The sequence below is a fragment of the Hyla sarda genome, chromosome 1 (genome assembly GCF_029499605.1).
Source record: "Hyla sarda isolate aHylSar1 chromosome 1, aHylSar1.hap1, whole genome shotgun sequence".
NCBI lineage: Eukaryota > Metazoa > Chordata > Amphibia > Anura > Hylidae > Hyla > Hyla sarda.
In genome coordinates, this window is record NC_079189.1 from 601120431 (window position 1) to 601143500 (window position 23070).

General features: G+C 44.3%; 1 protein-coding gene across 3 annotated transcripts in view; it reads right to left on the reverse strand.

The window, feature by feature from the left end:
- LOC130296518 (oocyte zinc finger protein XlCOF6-like) overlaps positions 1–23070 on the reverse strand; it is a 208051-nt gene that overhangs the window by 138988 nt on the left and 45993 nt on the right. Inside the window, exons 4-7 of one of the 3 annotated variants that reach the window (XM_056548164.1) lie at positions 7899–8025; positions 7754–7815; positions 7238–7532; positions 4478–6281 (exon numbers count right to left, since the gene is read on the reverse strand). The exons of 1 other annotated variant lie outside the window; for it this stretch is intronic. In XM_056548164.1, the coding sequence (XP_056404139.1) occupies positions 4816–6281; positions 7238–7532; positions 7754–7815; positions 7899–8025 (1950 nt within the window). In that variant the 3' untranslated portion in view covers positions 4478–4815. Of the gene's footprint in view, positions 1–4477; positions 6282–7237; positions 7533–7747; positions 7816–7898; positions 8026–23070 lie in introns of those variants that run through there. One more of the 3 variants, XM_056548154.1, reaches the window with a different exon arrangement.

Here is a 23070-nt window from a genome sequence, read left to right on the forward strand (position 1 = left end):
TAGGCGGGCAGAATGGGGGACCGGCGCCGACATCCACTTACCCCGCGGGCGACCATCGGTGGAGGAAATCTGAGTCCGGCGATGACGTGCGGCTGGCTCCCTGGATCCGATGGAAGCCGGTAAGTTGCCTAGCAACATCTGGAGCGTACAGTTTGAGACCACTATAAAGTGGTCTCTAAACTGTAGCCCTCCAGATGTTGCAAAACTACAACTCCCAGCATGCCCAGACAGCTGTTTGGGCATGCAGGGATTTGTAGTTTTGCAACAGCTGGAGGGCCACAGTTTGGATATCACTGGCAGTGACAGTATCTAACTGTGGCCCTCCAGATGTTTCAAAACTGCAACTCCTAGCATGCCCAAACAGCAGTTTGCTGACCCCCCCCCCCCCCCCCCACAGGCAGGTTTACAGTAAGTTTCCTGCTTCAAGTATGAGCTGCGGCAAATTTTACGCCGCGGCGCATACTCTTAGCGGTAAACTCACTGTAAACCTGCGCCAGTGCGAATGTACCCTAAAAACACTACACTACACTAACACATAATAAAGGGTAAAACACAACATATACACCCCCTTACACTGTCCCCCCAATAAAAATTTAAAACGGATTGTACGGCAGGGTTTCCAAAACGGAGTCTCCAGCTGTTGCAAAACAACTCCCAGCATTTCCGGACAGCCACTGACTGACCAGGCATGCTGGGAGTTTAGCAACAGCTGGAGGCACCCTGTTTGGGAATCACTGGCGTAGAATACCCCTATGTCCACCCCTATGCAATCCCTAATTTAGTCCTCAAATGCGCATGACGCTCTCTCACTTTGGAGCCCTGTCGTATTTCAAGGAAACAGTTTAGGGCCAAATATGGGATATCGCCGTACTCGGGAGAAATTGCACTACAAATTTTGGGGGGCTTTTGCTCCTTTTACCCCTTATGAAAAATAAAAGTTGGGGTCTACACCAGCCTGTTAGTGTAAAAAAAAAAAAATAATTTACACTAACATGCTGGTGTTGTCCCATACTTTTTATTTTCACAAGAGGTAAAAGGGGGAAAAAAAAGACCCCCAAAATTTGTTACGCAATTTCTCGGTACAGAAATACCCCATATGTGGGCATAAAATGTTCTGCGGGCGCACAACAAGGCTCAGGAGTGAGAGCGCACCATGTACATTTGAGGCCTAAATTGGTGATTTGCACAGGGGTGGCTGATTTTACAGCGGTTCTGACAAACGCAAAAAAATAAATACCGACATGTGACCCCATTTTGGAAACTACACCCCTCACAGAACGTGACAAGGGGTATAGTGAGCCTGAACACCCCACAGGTGTTTGATGAATTTTCATTAAAGTTGGATGGGAAAATGAAAAAAATAAAAAAAATTCACTAAAATGCTGGTGTTACCCTAAATTTTTCATTTTCACAAGGGAAAATAGGAAAAATGCCCCCAAAATTTTTAGCCAAATTTCTTCTGAGTAAGAACATATCTATATGTGGATGTAAAGTGCTCGGCGGGCGCACTACAATGCTCAGAAGAGAAGGAGCGCTATTGGGATTTTGAAGAGAAAATTTGTCTGGAATTGAAGGCCACATGTGTTTACAAAGCCCCTATAGAGCCAGAACAATGGACCCCATTTTGGAAACTACACCCCTCACAGGTGTCTGACAGATTTTTGGAACAGTGGTCTGTGAAAATGAAAAATTTTATTTTTCATTTGCTCAGCCCACTGTTCCAAAGATGTGTCAAATACCAGTGGGGTGTAAATGCTCACTGCACCCCTTATTAAATTCTGTGAGGGGTGTAGTTTCCATAATGGGGTCACATGTGGGGAGGTCCACAATTCTGGCACCACGGGGGGCTTTGTAAACGCACATGGCCCCCGACTTCCATTTCAAACAAATTCACTCTTCAAATGCTCAATGGCGCTCCTCCTCTTCTGAGCATTGTAGTTCAACCGCAGAGCACTTGACGTCCACACATGGGGTATTTCCATACTCAGAAGAAATGGGGTTACACATTTTGGGGGTAATTTTCTCCTATTACCCCTTGTAAAAATGTAAAATTTGGAGAAAAAACTGCATCTTAGTGAAATAAAACATTTTTTCATTTACACATCCAACTTGAACAAAAAGTTGTGAAATACCTGTGAGGTGTTAAAGCTCACTGTACCCCTTGTTACTTTCCTTGAGGAGTGTAGTTTCCAAAATAGTATGCCATGTGGGTATTTTTGCTGTTCTGGCACCATAGGGGCTTCCTAAATGCGACATGCCCCCCCCCCCCCCCAAAACCATTTCAGCAAAATTTGCTTTCCAAAAGCCAAATGTGACTCCTTCTCTTCTGAGCATTGTAGTTCGCCCGCAGAGCATTTTACGTCCTAACATGGGGTATTTCCATAGTCAGAAGAGATGGGGTTACAAATTTGGGGGGGCATTTTCTCCCATTACCCTTTCTAAAAATGGTAAATTTGGGAAAAAACTGCACTTTAGTGAAATTTTTTTTTATTTACACATCAGACTTTAACGAAAAGCCATCAAACACCTGTGGGGTTTAAAGGCTCACTGGACCCCTTGTTACGTGCCTTGAGGGGTGTAGTTTCCAAAATAGTATGCCATGTGGGGGTTTCTGCTGTACTGGCACCATAGGGCTTCCTAAATGTGGCATGCACCCCAAAAACCATTTCAGAAAAACTCACTCTCCTAAATCCCACTGTCGCTCCTTCCCTTCTGAGCCCTCTACTGCGCCCACCAAACACTTGACATCCACATATGAGGTATTTCCTTACTCGAGAGAAATTGGGTTACACATTTTGAGAGGATTTTTCTCCTTTTACCCCTTGTAAAAATTCAAAAACTGGGTCTACAAGAACATGCGAGTGTAAAAAATGAAAGCCCTTCAAATCTGAACTGGTCCATGAAAAATTCTGATTTTGAAAATTTTGTGAAAAATTGGAAAATTGCTGCTGAACTTTGAAGCCCTCTGGTGTCTTCCAAAAGAAAAACATGTGAACTTTATGATGCAAACATAAAGTGGACACATTGTATTTGTGAATCAAAATATAATTTATTTAGAATGTCTATTTTCCTTACAAGCAGAGAGCTTCAAAGTTCGAAAAATGCTAAATTTCCAATTTTTTCATTATATTTTTGAATTTTTCACTAAGAAACGATGCAAGTATCGACAAAATTTTACCAATAACATAAAGTAGAATATGTCACGAAAAAACAATCTCGGAATCAGAATGATAGGTAAAAGCATCCCAGAGTTATTAATGCTTAAAGTGAAAGTGGTCAGATGTGCAAAAAACACTCTGGTCCTACAGTGAAAATTGTCCTGGTCCTTAAGGGGTTAAGGCAGTATTTCTTGTTGCTATAACAGCAGCTAGGAGAGTCGGTGAGATCCGGGCCCTTTCCATCCAGGAGCCTTATCATAGATGATAGAAACATTTTATTAACTTGACCCAATTTTTTTGCCTAAAGTTGTCCTCCTTTCATAGGTCTCAGGATATTGTGACCCTGTCCTTCTGCTCCAACTCTAAAAATGACCAAGAGCGACCCTATAGTCTTTTGGGTGCCAGAAGAGCGGTTCTCCAGTAAATAGATAGAACTAGTCATTGGAGGAAGGATACCAATCTCTTCGTACAGTTTGCCCTTATAGAAGTAGGAAGGCCTGTAGGAGTTCCATAGCCAGATGGATTAAAGGGGTACTCCGCCCCTAGAGATGTTTTCCCCTATCCCCAGCCATCACGCCCCCTCCCATAGACATGAATGGATGGGGCCTGGCATGACCAGGCTTCCGTGTTCTGAACGCCGCAGTGCCGACCCAGAGATTGCGAGGTGTCCCAGCAGCTGGACCCCCTCGATCACACGTTATCTCCTATCAGAGTACCCCTTTAAGGCAGTGATGGCTGAGGCCTATATAGCCAAAGGCATGTCTCCTCCTTTCCAGACGAAAGTCCGCTCCACCAGAGCAGTCTCCTCTTCAGTAGATGGCTTACATTGATCAATGTATTCCTATTGCATTACATTGATCTATGTAATCGGCACTCGATTACTAAGAGCTGCCTGCGGCAGCTCTTAGTAATCGAGTGCCGATTACATAGATCAATGCAATGCAATAGGAATACATTGATCAATGTAAGCCATCTACACATGGCTTATGCTTGCTTCCCCAGCATCCCATCGGCATTAAATCACGGGGTGCCGACTGGACCACTGGACACCAGGGATTACCGGCATTTAATGTTTAACCATTTAAACAACAGACATTGGGGCGATCTCAGATTCCAACATTACCGGCATAACGGGCATCTGACTCGCGGACCTGCCCCCTATTTCCCTCACCCGACCCATGACGTACCAGTACGTCGAGGGGAGGCAAGGAGTTAAAGGTGAGTATTTCTTATTCATAACTGCAGTTCTATAATAAACTTCTTTGATATTTTTTTTTTTAATATCTTTATGCGGTATTTTTGTAGATAAAGACGTCTTATTCAGGACTGGCCACAAATCGGCAATAACACAGAAAATATCTTCACACCAAAGAAACAACATAAAAGTATTAAAGTTTTTAAAGCGAATGTTTATAAGCGATTGGTAGCAGATTTTAGGACACATATGTAACATTCTATGCACATATTTTGTTACATTGTTTGGTTGGGATTCTATTGACTTTTTAGGTATCAGACAGTCATTGGTAATTATAGACATTTCTTAATCATTATTTTGTCCTCTATGTTGATTTCCCTTTCTTTTTGTATGACATCAATTTACATTAACTGATACAGTTTTATACCTTTCTTTGTAAATTTGCAACCATAAAGGAAATGGCTATTTCCCTGTGTGATGTTTTATTTTTTGATGTTGAAAGAGACGTGATGGGCGGGTATAACCTTTCCCACATTCTGGGCATAAAAATGGCTTCACTCCTGTGTGAACTGTTTGATGTTCAATAAGATTAAATTTCCGAGCAAAACCTTTCCCACATTCTGGGCATGAAAATGGCATCTCTCCTGTGTGAATTGTTTGATGTTCAATAAGAGTACATTTCCGAGTAAAACATTTCCCACATTCTTGGCATGAAAACGGCTTTTCCCCTGTGTGAGTTCTTTGATGCTTAAGAAGATATGGTTTCTGAGTAAAACATTTCCCACATTCTGTACATAAAAATGGCGTCTCTCCTGTGTGACATTTAAGATGCTGAAGAAGGCATGATTTCTCAAAGAAATATTTTTCACATTCTGAACATGAAAAGGGTTTATTTCCTGAATGAGTGATTTGATGTCTATCAAGACGTGATTTACTAGAAAAACATTTCCCACATTCAGAACATACAAATGGCTTCTCCCCCGTGTGAGTTCTTTGATGTTGAACTAGAGTTTGTTGATGAGCAAAACAGTTACCACATTCAGAACATGCAAATGGCTTCTCCCCAGTGTGAATTCTTTGATGTTTAGTAAAAGTAGATTTAAAGGTAAAGCATTTGCCACATTCAGAACATGAAAATGGCTTTGTGCCTGAGTGTGTTCTCATATGCCCCACAAGAGAGGATTTCAAATTAAAACATTTGCCGAATTCTGAACATGAAAATGGCTTCACTCCTGTGTGAGTTGTTAGATGATCAACAAGGCTGGATTTTACTGTAAAACATTTCCCACATTCTGAACATAAAAATGGCTTCTCTCCTGTGTGAATTCTTTGATGTTCAATAAGAGTACATTTCCGAGAAAAACATTTCCCACATTCTGAACATAAAAATGGCTTCTCTCCTGTGTGAATTACTTGATGTTCAACAAGGCCTAATTTCATAGTAAAGCATTTTCCACATTCTGAACATGAAAATGGCTTCTCTCCTGTGTGAATTTTTTGATGTTCAATAAGAGTATATTTCCGAGAAAAACATTTCCCACATTCTGAACAAGAAAATAATTTTCCTGTGTGAATTTTCTGATGTCTGTATAGATCTGATCTACAACTGAAACACTGATCACATTCTGAACATGAATATTTGTTCTTCCCTATATGAGACCTCCGCTGTTGAACCAGATTTGGTTTGTCCTTTGTGTGAGCTCTTTGATTTTCATCACTTCTTTTGTAGCTTTTATTTTGTGTAACAGCCTGTGATGGATCAGAAGACAGGACGAGTATAAAAGGATGAGATGACAGATCTTGGCTGTGAAGGGCTGAGGGTGTATCTGGGATAATGGAATGTTCTTCATATGTATCTTGTGTGATATCATCATCTGCTTTATAATATGAAGATATAAGATTCTCCTCTGATCTCCCGGTACAGTCATCTGCCAAGGATAAAACAGATTTTTTACATAATTTAACCTTAAATTATATTGACATTTTATTACCTTTTATACATAAAAACTTTCATACAAGTTGCAAATGAAGTTATTCGTTGACTACTTGTATTGACAACATAATAAAGCAAGGAGCAGTAGATTTCAGGCCACCAAGCTGCTCAGGCAAGGAACTCAGGCTATGAGGCTCCTGTCGGGATGATAGTAACTAGAGATGAGCGAACTTACAGTAAATTCGATTCGTCACGAACTTCTCGGCTCGGCAGTTGATGACTTATCCTGCATAAATTAGTTCAGCTTTCAGGTGCTCCCGTGGGATGGAAAAGGTGGATACATTCCTAGGAAAGAGTCTCCTAGGACTGCATCCACCTTTTCCAGCCCACGGGAGCACCTGAAGGCTGAACTAATTTATGCAGGAAAAGTCATCAACTGCCGAGCCGAGAAGTTTGTGACGAATCGAATTTACTGTAAGTTCGCTCATCTCTTTTTACGACATTAACTGTGTGGTTTAATTACCGTTATATTTTTATAGCACACACGTGGCAATACCACATATGTTTATATTTTGTTTATTTATTTAATTTTTTTAAATGGGGAAAAGAGGGGTGATTCAAACTTATTAGGGAAGTGGTCAATTCGCATTCATTAACTTTTTTTTTTTTTTTTAAGGAGACTATTACATGCAATCCTTGAATTGCATACACTGTTAAATGCTATGCCATAGCATTGATCAGTGTTATCTGTGCTCGATTGCTCCAGCCTGCTGAGGCCTCCTGGAGCATCAAAGCACCGATCGGACATCGAGGAGGCAGGTAAGGGCTCTCCCTGCTGTCCTCTCAGCTGATCGCGGTGGTCCCGATCAGCTCCGCTGAGTTACCGGTAATGTTAATTTTTTTTATTTTAGATTCCGCAATCAACTTTGAGGTTAAGTGATTAATGGTTACCTGTAGACATGTCCTCCATATACTGCTCATCACTGCTCAGATCTGTCTCTTCTTCCTTTATGTCTGGAGCATTACTACAGTTCAGATCTTTCCCTGTAGGAATATCCTCCTTATACTGCTCATCACCGCTCACATCTGTCTCTTCTTCCTTTATGTCTGGAGCATTACTACAGTTCAGATCTTTCCCTGTAGGAATGTCCTCCTTATACTGCTCATCACCTCTCACATCTGTCTCTTCTTCTTCCTTTATGTCTGGAGCATTAATGTATTTCAGATCTTCACCCTTATTGATAAGCTGTAAAAGAAATATTGTAAAAATAATCAGACAGTGGGAGAAGTCACAGAATCTTTCAGATAAGCAGAAAATATTATAAATTATGATGGCAAAAATCATATGACAGAAGGAGTTATCTGAACAAGTATAAACCATATAATACTGTAGGATAAAACAAGGCTGAACACAAGAGCTTCACAGCCCTTCTACAGATCATAGGGAATATCTCCATCTACCTGATCCTGATCCTGTGGAAGAAGAGGACGGGGACACCTCTCTGCTGCTGTTCTCTTACTGGATCTGACTGTAGGGAACACATACAGAGACTGAATTCATTCTTTACATACAAATAATGATAGGACGTGTGTATATAGTCATGTCTATTACCTGCTGATGTGAGGGGCTGCTGATCCTCCATCATCACCTGATCCTTGTACTGATCCTTGTGTCCTTCTACATACTCCCACTCCTCCATGGAGAAATAGACCGCCACGTCCTGACACCTTATAGGAACCTGACACATAATGATACAGTCATCACCCCGACCCCTCCAGTGGTGTTACTGTATAATGTCCCAGCATTCCCAGCAGTGTCACCTCTCCAGTCATCACCAGACCCCTCCATTACTGTATAATGTCCCAGCAGTGTCACCTCTCCAGTCATCACCAGACCCCTCCATTACTGTATAATGTCCCAGCATTCCCAGCAGTGTCACCTCTCCAGTCATCACCAGACCCCTCCATTACTGTATAATGTCCCAGCATTCCCAGCAGTGTCACATCTCCAGTCATCACCAGACCCCTCCATTACTGTATAATGTCCCAGCATTCCCAGCAGTGTCACCTCTCCAGTCATCACCAGACCCCTCCATTACTGTATAATGTCCCAGCATTCCCAGCAGTGTCACCTCTCCAGTCATCACCAGACCCCTCCATTACTGTATAATGTCCCAGCAGTGTCACCTCTCCAGTCATCACCAGACCCCTCCATTACTGTATAATGTCCCAGCATTCCCAGCAGTGTCACCTCTCCAGTCATCACCAGACCCCTCCATTACTGTATAATGTCCCAGCAGTGTCACCTCTCCAGTCATCACCAGACCCCTCCATTACTGTATAATGTCCCAGCATTCCCAGCAGTGTCACCTCTCCAGTCATCACCAGACCCCTCCATTACTGTATAATGTCCCAGCATTCCCAGCAGGGTCACCTCTCCAGTCATCACCAGACCCCTCCATTACTGTATAATGTCCCAGCAGTGTCACCTCTCCAGTCATCACCAGACCCCTCCATTACTGTATAATGTCCCAGCATTCCCAGCAGTGTCACCTCTCCAGTCAGCACCAGACCCCTCCATTACTGTATAATGTCCCAGTATTCCCAGCAGTGTCACCTCTCCAGTCATCACCAGACCCCCCCATTACTGTATAATGTCCCAGCATTCCCAGCAGTGTCACCTCTCCAGTCATCACCAGACCCCTCCATTACTGTATAATGTCCCAGCAGTGTCACCTCTCCAGTCATCACCAGACCCCCCCATTACTGTATAATGTCCCAGCATTCCCAGCAGTGTCACCTCTCCAGTCATCACCAAACCCCTCCATTACTGTATAATGTCCCAGCACTGTCACCTCTCCAGTCATCACCAGACCCCTCCATTACTGTATAATGTCCCAGCATTCCCAGCAGTGTCACCTCTCCAGTCATCACCAGACCCCTCCATTACTGTATAATGTCCCAGCATTCCCAGCAGTGTCACCTCTCCTGTCATCACCAGACCCCTCCATTACTGTATAATGTCCCAGCATTCCCAGCAGTGTCACCTCTCCAGTCATCACCAGACCCCTCCATTACTGTATAATGTCCCAGCATTCCCAGCAGTGTCACCTCTCCAGTCATCACCAGACCCCTCCATTACTGTATAATGTCCCAGCATTCCCAGCAGTGTCACCTCTCCAGTCATCACCAGACCCCTCCATTACTGTATAATGTCCCAGCATTCTCAGCAGTGTCACCTCTCCAGTCATCACCAGACCCCTCCATTACTGTAGAATGTCCCAGCAGTGTCACCTCTCCAGTCATCACCAGACCCCTCCATTACTGTATAATGTCCCAGCAGTGTCACCTCTCCAGTCATCACCAGACCCCTCCATTACTGTATAATGTCCCAGCATTCCCAGCAGTGTCACCTCTCCAGTCATCACCAGACCCCTCCATTACTGTATAATGTCCCAGCAGTGTCACCTCTCCAGTCATCACCAGACCCCTCCATTACTGTATAATGTCCCAGCAGTGTCACCTCTCCAGTCATCACCAGACCCCTCCATTACTGTATAATGTCCCAGCAGTGTCACCTCTCCAGTCATCACCAGACCCCTCCATTACTGTATAATGTCCCAGCATTCCCAGCAGTGTCACCTCTCCAGTCATCACCAGACCCCTCCATTACTGTATAATGTCCCAGCAGTGTCACCTCTCCAGTCATCACCAGACCCCTCCATTACTGTATAATGTCCCAGCATTCCCAGCAGTGTCACCTCTCCAGGCATCAAGATTATCATAACCATGAAGGGGTTAATGATGCTGTCCCCTCCCCCACCCCGCCTGATGTGAATGCACACATACCTCCACCTGCAGACTGTACAGAGCCGTGTACTTACACCTGTCATGACGTCACAGTCATGTGATCAGTCACATGATCAAGACATATCTGGCTTCAGCGGAAACTTCACTCCAGACATGAAACATGTGACCACTACAATTTATTATTTCATTCAACTAAACTTTAATGGCAACACATAACCCTTCTCCCTCCTACTTCTGAACTCCGCCCACCCCTGTCACATGATCATCCTCACAGGTCCTTAAGCCACAATCTCTTCTATCCTGCAGAGCTCCGCCCCCAATGTAGTGGTCACATGATTGTGACATCATCACAGGTCCTACACCTCCAGGATGTAGCAGATACAGAGCAGGTCCTGGTCGGGCAGTCACTGCTGTTGTGTTGTGTGTGGAGATCTCTGCTCCTCAGTGTGTGATCCCAGTAGTAAGGAGATTACATGAGGAGGAGGTTTGTTACAGTGTGTTATCAGTGTGTGATCCCAGTAGTAAGGAGATTACATGAGGAGGAGGTTTGTTACAGTGTGTTATCAGTGTGTGATCCCAGTAGTAAGGAGATTACATGAGGAGGAGGTTTGTTACAGTGTGTTATCAGTGTGTGATCCCAGTAGTAAGGAGATTATATGAGGAGGAGGTTTGTTACAGTGTGTTATCAGTGTGTGACCCCAGTAGTAAGGAGATTACATGAGGAGGAGGTTTGTTACAGTGTGTTATCAGTGTGTGACCCCAGTAGTAAGGAGATTACATGAGGAGGAGGTTTGTTACAGTGTGTGATCCCAGTAGTAAGATTACATGAGGAGGAGGTTTGTTACAGTGTGTTATCAGTGTGTGATCCCAGTAGTACGGAGATTACATGAGGAGGAGGTTTGTTACAGTGTGTTATCAGTGTGTGATCCCAGTAGTAAGGAGATTACATGAGGAGGAGGTTTGTTACAGTGTGTTATCAGTGTGTGATCCCAGTAGTAAGGAGATTACATGAGGAGGAGGTTTGTTACAGTGTGTTATCCGTGTGTGATCCCAGTAGTAAGGAGATTACATGAGGAGTAGGTTTGTTACAGTGTGTTATCAGTGTGTGATCCCAGTAGTAAGGAGATTACATGAGGAGGAGGTTTGTTACAGTGTGTTATCAGTGTGTGATCCCAGTAGTAAGGAGATTACATGAGGAGGAGGTTTGTTACAGTGTGTTATCAGTGTGTGACCCCAGTAGTAAGGAGATTACGTGAGGAGGAGGTTTGTTACAGTGTGTTATCAGTGTGTGATCCCAGTAGTAAGGAGATTACATGAGGAGGAGGTTTGTTACAGTGTGTTATCAGTGTGTGACCCCAGTAGTAAGGAGATTACATGAGGAGGAGGTTTGTTACAGTGTGTTATCAGTGTGTGATCCCAGTAGTAAGGAGATTACATGAGGAGGAGGTTTGTTACAGTGTGTTATCAGTGTGTGACCCCAGTAGTAAGGAGATTACATGAGGAGGAGGTTTGTTACAGTGTGTTATCAGTGTGTGATCCCAGTAGTAAGGAGATTATATGAGGAGGAGGTTTGTTACAGTGTGTTATCAGTGTGTGATCCCAGTAGTAAGGAGATTACGTGAGGAAGAGGTTTGTTACAGTGTGTTATCAGTGTGTGATCCCAGTAGTAAGGAGATTATATGAGGAGGAGGTTTGTTACAGTGTGTTATCAGTGTGTGATCCCAGTAGTAAGGAGATTATATGAGGAGGAGGTTTGTTACAGTGTGTTATCAGTGTGTGATCCCAGTAGTAAGGAGATTATATGAGGAGGAGGTTTGTTACAGTGTGTTATCAGTGTATGATACCAGTAGCAAGGAGATTACATGAGGAGGAGGTTTGTTACAGTGTGTTATCAGTGTGTGATCCCAGTAGTAAGGAGATTACATGAGGAGGGGGTTTGTTACAGTGTGTTATCAGTGTGTGATCCCAGTAGTAAGGAGATTACATGAGGAGGAGGAGGAGGGGAGGAAACAGCTTAAATTTAATCAGACAGCGGCACACGGACCGGCAATGTTTCAAAAAAATATTTACATTTTGGTAGGATAGTCATTTTAACTGCCGCTATTCGCCCAAAAAAGGAAATTAATTGCGAGCACCATTTCTCCAGAAGAGCACGGAGTTCCCGAAAAAGGGGGGGATAGTTAGTAAAGTAAAGCGAGGAATAGTGAGAAGTAATAGAGACCCCCCAGGTACTTGATAGCAGACGAAGACCACTTAAAGGAGTAATTGAAACGAAGGAGGGTGGAGAGAGACAAGAGGAGATTCAGAGGGTGCGCCTCAGATTTAGAGAGGTTCACTTTGTAGCCAGAAACCACACTATAAGCATGGAGAGCTCTATAGAGACTAGGGAGAGAAAGTAAAGGACGAGTGAAGGACATCATCAGCAAACAAGCAAATCTTGAACTCTCTGTCGTGTAACGAAATGCCAGTGATGTCTGGGTCCCCCCTAATCATGACAGCGAAAGGCTCAATACATAAAGCAAAAATCAAGGGGGACAACCCTGACTGGTCCCATTGAACAAAGGAAAAGTAGGAGAAGGGGTGTGAGGGAGTTTCAAAGAGGCAGTAGGAGAGGAGTAGAGACCCCGTTAGAAAATTACCCGTAATACCAAGCTTCTGAAGGGTAGCAAAAAGAAATGGCCACCCCAATCTATCAAAAGCCGTCATCAACGCTAAGTATGAGCGCCTGTTCAGACCTCCGATTGATCAGGTCAACAAGGTCCACTACCCTCCTGGTGTTATCAACGCCCTGGCGACAGGGAATAAACCCTACCCGATGCTTATGGATTAGGGACGGGAGAAAGGAGCAAAGCCGAACTGCTAACACCTTAGAAAATAGTTTCAAATCAGAATTGAGGAGGGCAATAGGCCGATAACTCGAACAATCGTGAGGATCTTTTCCAGGCTAAGAAATCAGGGTGATAAGAGAAAACAGAAATGACTGCGGGATCCCCTCCCCCCCCCCCCCCCCCATAAAATAATTTAAAAGGGGGATAAGTTTAAGTACCAGCACGGAGGAGTAAGTCTTATAATAGAGGTATCTGAAGCCACCCGGGCCAGGGGAACGACCAGCAGGATGGGATTTGAGAACTTCTAAGAGCTTATCCCCAGTGATAAGGGCATTGAGGACCTCACGATCAGCCCCCGACAAAGTGGGTATGCTTCACCGTGAGAGATAAGAATCAAAGGCCGCAGCCCGTTCCCCCGGATCAGACGGAAGCTGGGAGGAAATAGAGTAAAGTTTAGTCAACAAAGAGGAGAGATATGTCAGCTGGATGGTAATGAAGGATTCCAGAAGAGTCTTTGAGAGCTGAGGGAGATTGCGCAACTGCCCGGTCCCGGAGGTGCCTGGCCAACACCTTGTGTGCTTTATTGCCCTTCTCATAGAAGCGCTGCTTCGCAAACAGCAATTGGCGCTCCACCCTATGGAGGGCCAGGTCACCCAGGCCCGGGCCGCCACCAAGCTCCACAAGACTGACAAGGAGGGAGTAGACAGTAAGAGTGCCTCCAGGCAAGCTATCTCTGAGCGAAGTTCCCGGGAGCGAGCCAGAGCATCACGCTTAAGGCGCGAACCCAAAGCTATACCATGACCACGGATTTATGGGCCTCCCAGAGAATAGCCTGGGAAGAGACTGAGCCCTCGTCATCAGCAAAATAATCTGTAAGACACTTCTGTATCGACTCCTGGGAAGGCAACGACTTAAGAGAATCATTCAGTCGCCAGTGACCGGAACGGAGAGATGAAGGGGAAGAGGAAAAGGAAAGGAGAACAGGACAGTAATCAGACCAAGAAATGGGATCATGGGAAGCATCGGAGAGCATGCGCACCATAGGGAGGTTGCCAAAGAAATAGTCAATACGCAAATGCAACTTATGGGGATGGGAATAAAAACTAAAGTAGCGCTCCGTAGGGTGATTAATCTGCCACAGGTCATATAACGACGACGCACATATGAGCCGTCAAAAAATAGAAGCTAAGCCCAACTGAGCGGGAGTAGGGGGAGCCCCAGAGAGCCAATGACAGTCCAGAGAGGGAGAGAATATAAGGTTAAAGTCCCCACCTAACAACCAAGCAGAGGAAGGGAGTTTATGGAGCCTAGCAAGAACTCTACGCAGGAAAGGGATATGGGAGGTATTAGGGGCATAAACATTACAAAGCAAAAGCAGGGCCCTACCCAGGTTACCCTCCACAATTACATAACGCCTGTGGGGATCATGAAAGGAAGAAGAAACTTGTAAGGGGCAGGACCTAGAGACTAGAATAGCTACACCCGCAGTTTTCCTGTCAGAGACAGCAGAGTAGGTCAGAGGGAAAAGGTGGTGCAGGAATTGAAAGGTTCCTGAAAGGTTCCTGAAAGGTCGAAGTGCGTCTCCTGAAGGAAAACTATATCTGCACGTAGCCCAACCAACCAACTTTGTAACAAACGCCTCTTAGAGGGGGAGTTAAGCCCTTCAAGGAGACACACCTAACCATGGTAGAGAAGGGAAAAAAGGACAAGTAGCACATAAAGAGCATACTCACTGAGTCGGTCAGAATGGGCACCTCTCAACCGTGGAGAGGCGGCTGGAGAACCTGGGACACTAGGAGAGGCAGCAGGAAGGATCAACCTAAGATGGGGAAAGAACAAAAGAAGAAGGGAGACAAGGAGAAACAAAAGGATACACAAACCAACAAGACACCAGAAAACAAATAAGAAACCACAGTTATGAACTAAATAAACCATTGACCAATCAGCCAATGCGGAGGCCAAGACCATCCAAGTGGACCATGGACCAAGGCATGGGCAGGCCATTGCTACGGTCTCGAGAGGGGATATGGAAGGACACCACTAAAGGACAACCAGCAGAAGAGCAAGCACCTTACTCTAAGGCCATAGGAAAGGAACGCAGAAAAACAAAAACCACTAGTGACAAAAATATGCAGTAACACTGTAAGAACAGGGGAGAATTAGCACCAATATTAAGTATCACTGAAGGGGAGGACTCCCTCCAGCCAGGGAGGATCCAAAGACCAAAAAAGAAGTCCAGGACCAAAAACGCCTCAGGAAAGACACCGGAGCTCCATCTTCATCTCAAGGGGGAGCTCAAGGAGAGGTCCCCGAGACCCCACGGGGGGGACTTCCTCTGGGATCTAGCTCTGCGGGGCCTGATGGGCTGCCATACAGGGGGCAGAGGAGGGGGGGGGGGGGAGACATCAGATCCTACTCCATCATCTGAGGAACCGGCAGGATCCGGGTAGGAGCGTAGAACAGTCGAGCGTCCATTTCTGCGGGGTGCAGCCCAAACGGGAAGGTCCATCTATACGGGACATGGTGAGAACGAAGAACCTCTAGCAGGGGCTGCAGCAGGCATCTCTTTCGAAGAGTTATCCAGGAAAAATCTTGATAGAGTTGAATAGGAGCACCATCAAAGTCAAAATTTCGCTGAGTTCTAGCTTTGGCCATGATAGCCTCTATAACTTGAAAATCATGGACACAGCAGATGACATCCCGCGGAGCGCCCGTGGTGGACTTAGGGTGAAGTGCACGAAGGGCCCTGTCAAGTTTGATCCTGTGCGAGGCAGATTCGCCAAGGATCATGTTAAAGAGAGCCTCCAGAGTTACAAAAAGGTCCTCCTCACGGGTAGCCTCCGGCAGACCTCTCACCCTGGTCATATTACGCCTCCCTCTATTATCCAGATCCTCAACATGTGCATGGAGGTCCCCAAAAAGTCCTTTTGGGAAGCAATAGTAGAGTGTAGTTGTGCAATATAAGCCCTAGTTTGGTCAAGGGCATCCTCCAGGCCATCCACCCGTTCAGAAACATTCTGGAGATCCTGGCGCATGGAGGAGATCTCCGCCCGCCAGGCATCCCTAACTTCAGCAATCAGGGAGCGGAAGTCCTCCTTAGTTGGAATTTGGGACAGAAGATGGCCCAGGTCCGGGAATGTCGAGGAGGGCAGGGACACCCTCGAACAGGGCAAATCAGATTCGTATGTAGCATCCCTGGGCACCAGGTGCCGATCTAGTGGCCGCCATCAGTCCAGGGAATGGACGGGGGGCCCCTGAAGGGAAGGAGGGAGGGCTCCGGAGGGCATCATGGCGGACTGCTTTTGCCGTTGCGGCTCAGGAGGGTAAGAGGGAGGACAGCAGGCTGCAGATGGGGTCAGGGGAGCAGGTGAGGTATATGAGAAGACAGCTTCAGCAGGCACAAGCAGAGGTGACTGGTGTGCAGGGTCAGGTCCAGAACCCCTAGGGAGAGGTAGAGGAGGGGAAGCTGAACAGTGTGGAGAAGCTGGGGTATGCGGGGAGCCCACAGGAGGTGACTGCCCTGTCTTCACCAGGGAGACCCAAGATGGAGGTGTCTGGAGGAGAGTCCACGGCAAGGGGAGCTGTAGCAGGGATAGGCTCCGTTCCTTGTGCTGCAGCGCAGCCCTCACACGGCCGGGCAGGAGCTTCCAGTAGAGACGGAGCTTCGGTGGATTGCAGAGGTAGGAGCGGGGATCTCTGTGCAGGCTTCGGAGGTGAAAGGTAGCAGGGAGGTAAGCTCTCAACACGGAGCGGAGCACAGCTAGCAGATCGGGACCGCAGGCCCAGTCCCGGGCCCGTAATGGCGGACGGAGCAGAGGGTGCAGGAGTAGGAGGCAGCTGAAAGAAGTGGCGGATTCCCCCGGGTGCAGGGATAGCCAACCTAGAGGGTGCGAAGGGGTTCCTAGTCCTGCGTGAGTGCCTCCCCATCAGGTAGCAGGGTCACCAGGGGCAGATGTTCGGCCAGGGGAGCAGGAGCTCCCTCACCACGCGGCCATCACTGTCGGCGCCAAGCCACACCCGCATCTTATCTTTTATCACATTTCTAACTGTTTTGGTTAACCACATTGGTCTTCTAGCCCTTTAATTCCCTTATATGTCGTTCACAAGATCTATTCAGGATGCTCTTATAAATGTCCCATTTAGCTTGTATACTTTTATTACTGAGGACAAGGTCCCTCTCCCTCTTCTCCCCGCTCTGTAATGAAGAGAGAGGGGAGGAATATTGATGAGCTGGGCAGCGATGCGGCCAGCGGCACTGACGTCAGATTGCCTGTTAGCTCTGCCGGTGCCAGTTAGCACCTCATTCGCATATACGAAAAATAGAAGATTACGGACGAATGGCCAGGCAGATCCGGGCACGGTAAGCATCAAACTAATCAGTGTCCCCCGCACTACCAGCCAGTACCGCTGGTTAGTGCAGGGGGGGGGGGGGGGGGAGCAAGCTGACAGTTTTCCTTTAAAGTTTCTATAATAACAGAGATTGTTCCACAAGACTGGCACTTAGCAAATTTGGTACCAATATATAAAAAGGGGTCAAAAATGCATCCTGGGAACTATAGGCCTGTAAGTTTTAACATCTGTGACACAAAAAAGGTTAGTACATAAAATGAGGAGCTGGGGGGGGGGGGGGGATATGTAGCCAGGTCCATAAATATTGGGACATTTACACAATTCTAACATTTTTGGCTCAATACGCCACTACAATGGATTTGAAACGAAACAAACAAGATTTGCTTTAACTGCAGACTGTCAGCTTTAATTTGAGGGTATTTACATCCAAATCAGGCGAACGGTGTAGGAATTACAACAGTTTGCATATGTGCCTCCCACTTGTTAAGGGACCAAAAGTAATGGGACAGAATAATAATCCTAAATCAAACTTTAAATGTTTAATACTTGGTTGCAAATCCTTTTGCAGTCAATTACAGCCTGAAGTCTGGAACGCATAGACCTCAGCAGACATTGCTGGGTTTCATCCCTGGTGATGCTCTGCCGTCTCTACTGCAACTGTCTTCAGTTCCTGCTTGTCCTTGGGGCATTTTCCCTTCAGTTTTGTCTTCAGCAAGTGAAATGCTCCATCGGATTCAGGTCAGGTGATTGACTTGGCCTTTGCAGAACATTCCACTTATTTCCCTTAATAAACTCTTTGGTTCTATTGCAGTTTGCTTTGGGTCATTGTCCATCTGCACTGTGAAGCGCCGTCCAATGAGTTCTGAAGCATTTTGCTTAATATGAGCAGATAATATTGCCCGAAACACTTCAGAATTCATCCTGCTGCTTTTGTCAGCAGTCACATCCTCAATAAATACAAGAGTACCAGTTCCATTGGCACCATACATGCCCACGCCATGACACTACCACCACCATGTTCACTGATGAGGTGTATGCTTCGGATCATGTTCCTTTCCTTCTCTATACTCTTCTCTTCCCATCACTCTGGTACCAGTTGACTCTAATCTGTCGTTCCTGTTTGAGGCTCCCCAATGGTTTCCATCTTGTGGTGAACCCTCTATATTCACTCTGGTACAAGTTGACTCTAATCTGTCGTTCCTGTTTGAGGCTCCCGAGTGGTTTCCATCTTGTGGTGAACGCTCTATATTCTCTCTGGTACAAGTTGACTCTAATCTGTCGTTCCTGTTTGAGGCTCACCAATGGTTTCCATCTTGTGGTGAACCCTCTATATTCTCTCTGGTACAAGTTGACTCTAATCTGTCCTTCCTGTATAAGGCTCCCGAGTGGTTTTCATCTTGTGGTGAACCTTCTGTATTCTCTCTGGTACCAGTTGACTCTAATCTGTCTTTCCTGTATAAGGCTCCCCAATGGTTTCCATCTTGTGGTGAACCCTCTATATTCTCTCTGGTACAAGTTGACTCTAATCTGTCGTTCCTGTTTGAGGCTCCCCAATGGTTTCCATCTTGTGGTGAACCCTCTATATTCTCTCTGGTACAAGTTGACTCTAATCTGTCGTTCCTTTTTGAGGCTCCCGAGTGGTTTCCATCTTGTGGTGAACGCTCTATATTCTCTCTGGTACAAGTTGACTCTAATCTGTCGTTCCTGTTTGAGGCTCACCAATGGTTTCCATCTTGTGGTGAACCCTCTATATTCTCTCTGGTACAAGTTGACTCTAATCTGTCCTTCCTGTATAAGGCTCCCGAGTGGTTTTCATCTTGTGGTGAACCTTCTGTATTCTCTCTGGTACCAGTTGACTCTAATCTGTCTTTCCTGTATAAGGCTCCCCAATGGTTTCCATCTTGTGGTGAACCCTCTATATTCTCTCTGGTACAAGTTGACTCTAATCTGTCGTTCCTGTTTGAGGCTCCCCAATGGTTTCCATCTTGTGGTGAACCCTCTATATTCTCTCTGGTACAAGTTGACTCTAATCTGTCGTTCCTGTTTGAGGCTCACCAATGGTTTCCATCTTGTGGTGAACCCTCTGTATTCACTCTGGTGAAGTCTTCTCTTGATTGTTATATGGAAATTTTGGGAAATAAGTTCCCTCTGAATGAAGGCGCTGGCCCCCAAGTATTTTAATAGGGTTTTATTTGCGGACAGGGATCTTCATCAGGCATACAGTTTGCATGGAAAGACATACATTTATGAGGACAGTTTGATGACCACTTCCGGATTACAGGAAAAAGCCGTGTGCAAAACAGGTACAAGTGAAAAAACAAATGATACTGTGCATAAAATGTATAAAAAAAACACAATAAAAAAACTTGTACATAATCATGCAGGGTAAAATCAGAATACACAATTCATATAAAATGAAATTACATTACCATTCATCCATTTCGGCAGGGAAATAAGAATGGTGGTGTCAATGCTGTGAAGCCACCAGTAGATGGCAGTGTTGTATAGCGATGAGTGCTCACTGTGGAAGTGTTAAAGGGGTACTCCGGTGGAAAACTTTTTATTTTTTTTAAATCAACTGGAGCCAGAAAGATAAACAGATTTGTAAATTAAAAGAAAAAGGATAAGTGCAGCTCACAATTAATACACTGATCCAAGGTTAGATTGGGTAGGCACCTATACCCTGGATGCAAGAGGAAAAAGTTCAGTAAATAAATGTTTATCCAAAACCTCAAGGAGAGTGTATATAGTATTTATAATGAATGGAAAAGACCGTGCTTCAATTAACAGAAGAATTTAAATATTATTATAATAATTCTACTGTTAATTGAAGCACGGTCTTTTCCATTCATTATAGATACTATATACACTCTCCTTGAGGTTTTGGGTAAACATTTTTTTTACAGATTTGTAAATTACTTCTATTAAAAAATCTTAATCCTTCAGTACTTTTTAGCTGCTGAATACTACTGAGGATTTTTTTTTCTTTGTGGAACACAGTGCTTTCTGCTGACATCATGAGCACAGTGCTTTCTGCTGACATCTTAGACCATTTTAGCAACTGTCCAGAGTAGGAGAAAATCCCCATAGCAAACATATGCTGCTCTGGACAGTTCCTAAAATGGACAGTGATGTCAGCAGAGAGCACTGTGCTCGTGATGTCAGCAGAGAGCTCTGTGTTCCAAAAAGAAAAGAGTTTCCTCTGTAGTATTCAGCAGCTAATAAGTACTGGAAGGATTAAGATTTTTTAATAGACGTAATTTACAAATCTGTTTTTCTTTCTGGCACCAGTTGATTTTTACCAGAGTACCCCTTTAACTTCTAAATGGCCAGAGCTGAGACCATGTGCAGAGGAGAAAGCATCTTGATGGGATTGCCGGATGAAGATCCGAGATGTATACATACACGCTCCGAGGGATGCTCCATACGGTAAGTAGATGGTAAATAAAAATACTCATCTGTCAGATGAGCTGAAGTAAATGGCGTAATGTAATGGGGGCGATGAAACAGTTATATGAGAAATAAACGTATTGTAACTGTGCAGAGGAATTATGAGGCAATGGGGTAGTTATAGGTAATAGAACCAATGTTTGCAAGGGACAACAATGGAGAATAATTAGTACGTTACATAGATGGCTGGATATTAAAAAAAAAAGATTTAAAAAACGTAAAATGATATAGTGTAACGGTTGAATGACAGCAGAATATAGAGCTACAGGATTACTTCGGAGAGTTCATTAAAAGGGGTACTCCGGTGGAAAACTTTTTTTTTTTAAATCAACTGGTGCCAGAAAGATAAACAGATTTGTAAATTACTTTTATTAAAAAATCTTAATCCTTTCAGTACTTATTAGCTGCTGAATACTACAGAGGAAATTCTATTCTTTTTGGAACACAGAGCTCTCTGCTGACATGACCACAGAGCTCTCTGCTGACATCATGACCACAGTGCTCTCTGCTGACATCATGACCACAGTGCTCTCTGCTGACATCTCTGTCCATTTTAGGAACTGTACAGAGCAGCATATGTTTTTATGGGGATTTTCTCCTACTCTGTACAGTTCCTAAAATGGACAAATATGTCAGCAGAGAGCACTGTGCTCATGATGTCAGCAGAGAGCTCTGTGTTCCAAAAATAAAAAAAAATTCCTCTGTAGTATTCAGCAGCCAATAAGTACTGGAAGGATTAAGATTTTTTTTCCATAAAAGTAATTTACAAATCTGTTTAACTTTCTGGCACCAGTTGATTTAAAAAAAAAAGTTTTCCCCCGGAGTACCCCTTTGAATGAACTCTCCGAAGTAATCCTGTAGCTCCATATTCTGCTGTCATTCAACCGTTACACTATATCATTTTACGTTTTTTTAATATCCAGCCATCTATGTAACGTACTAATTATTCTCCATTGTTGTCCCTTGCAAACATTGGTTCTATTACCTATAACTACCCCATTGCCTCATAATTCCTCTGCACAGTTACAATACGTTTATTTCTCATTTAACTGTTTCATCGCCCCATTACATTACGCCATTTACTTCAGCTCATCTGACAGATGAGTATTTTTATTTACCATCTACTTACTGTATGGAGCATCCCTCGGAGCGTGTATGTATACATCTCGGATCTTCATCCGGCAATCCCATCATGATGCTTTCTCCTCTGCGCGTGTTCTCAGCTCTGGCCATTTAGAAGTTAAAGGGGTACTCCGCTGGAAAACATTTCTCTTTAAATCAACTGGTGCCAGAAAGTTAAACAGATTTGTAAATTACTTCTATTAAAAAATCTTAATCCTTCCAGTACTTATCAGCTGCTATATGCTCCACAGGAAGTTCCTCTTTTTTGAATTTCCTTTCTGTCTGACCACAGTGCTCTCTGCTGACACCTCTATCCATTTTAGGAACTGTCCAGAGTAAAAGCAAATCCAAATAGCAACCCTATCCCGCTCTGGACAGTTCCTAAATTGGACAGAGGTGTCAGCAGAGAGCACTGTGGTCAGACAGAAAGGAAACTCAAAATAACTTCCTATGGAGAATATAGCAGCTGATAAGTACTGGAAGGATTAAGATTTTTTGACACAAGTCATTTACATATCTGTTTAAATCAACTGGTGCCAGAAAGTTAAAGAAAAATGTTTTTGAGCGGAGTACAACTTTAACACTTCCACAGTGAGCACTCATTGCTATACAACACTGCCATCTACTGGTGGCTTCACAGCATTGACTTCATCACTCTTTCAATTTTGCACCTAAAAAGCCATATTATGGCCTATTTTCTGAACCACCAATTCTACTTTGCAGTGACATTAGTCATTTTACCCAAAAATCTACAGCGAAACGGGAAAAATCATTGTGCAACAAAATGGAAGAAAAAAACCACAATGTTTTAACTTTTGGGGGCTTCCGTTTCTACGTAGTACATTTTTCAGTAAATATGACACCTTATCTTTATTCTGTAGGTCCATACGGTTAAAATGATCCCCTACTTATATAGGTTTGATTTTGTCGCACTTCCGGAAAAAAAATCATAACTACGTAAAATGTATACGTTTAAAAATGTCATCTTCTGACCCCTATTACTTTTTTATTTTTCCACGTACAGGGCGGTATGAGGGCAAATTTTTTGCACCATGTTCTGAAGTTTTATTCGGTACCATTTTTGTTTTGATCAGACTTTTTGATCGCTTTTTATAAAAAAAAATTCTGGTATAAAAAGTGACCAAAAATACCCTATTTTGGAATTTGTTTGCGCGTACGCCATTGGCCGTACAGTTTAATTAACAATATATTTTTATAATTTCA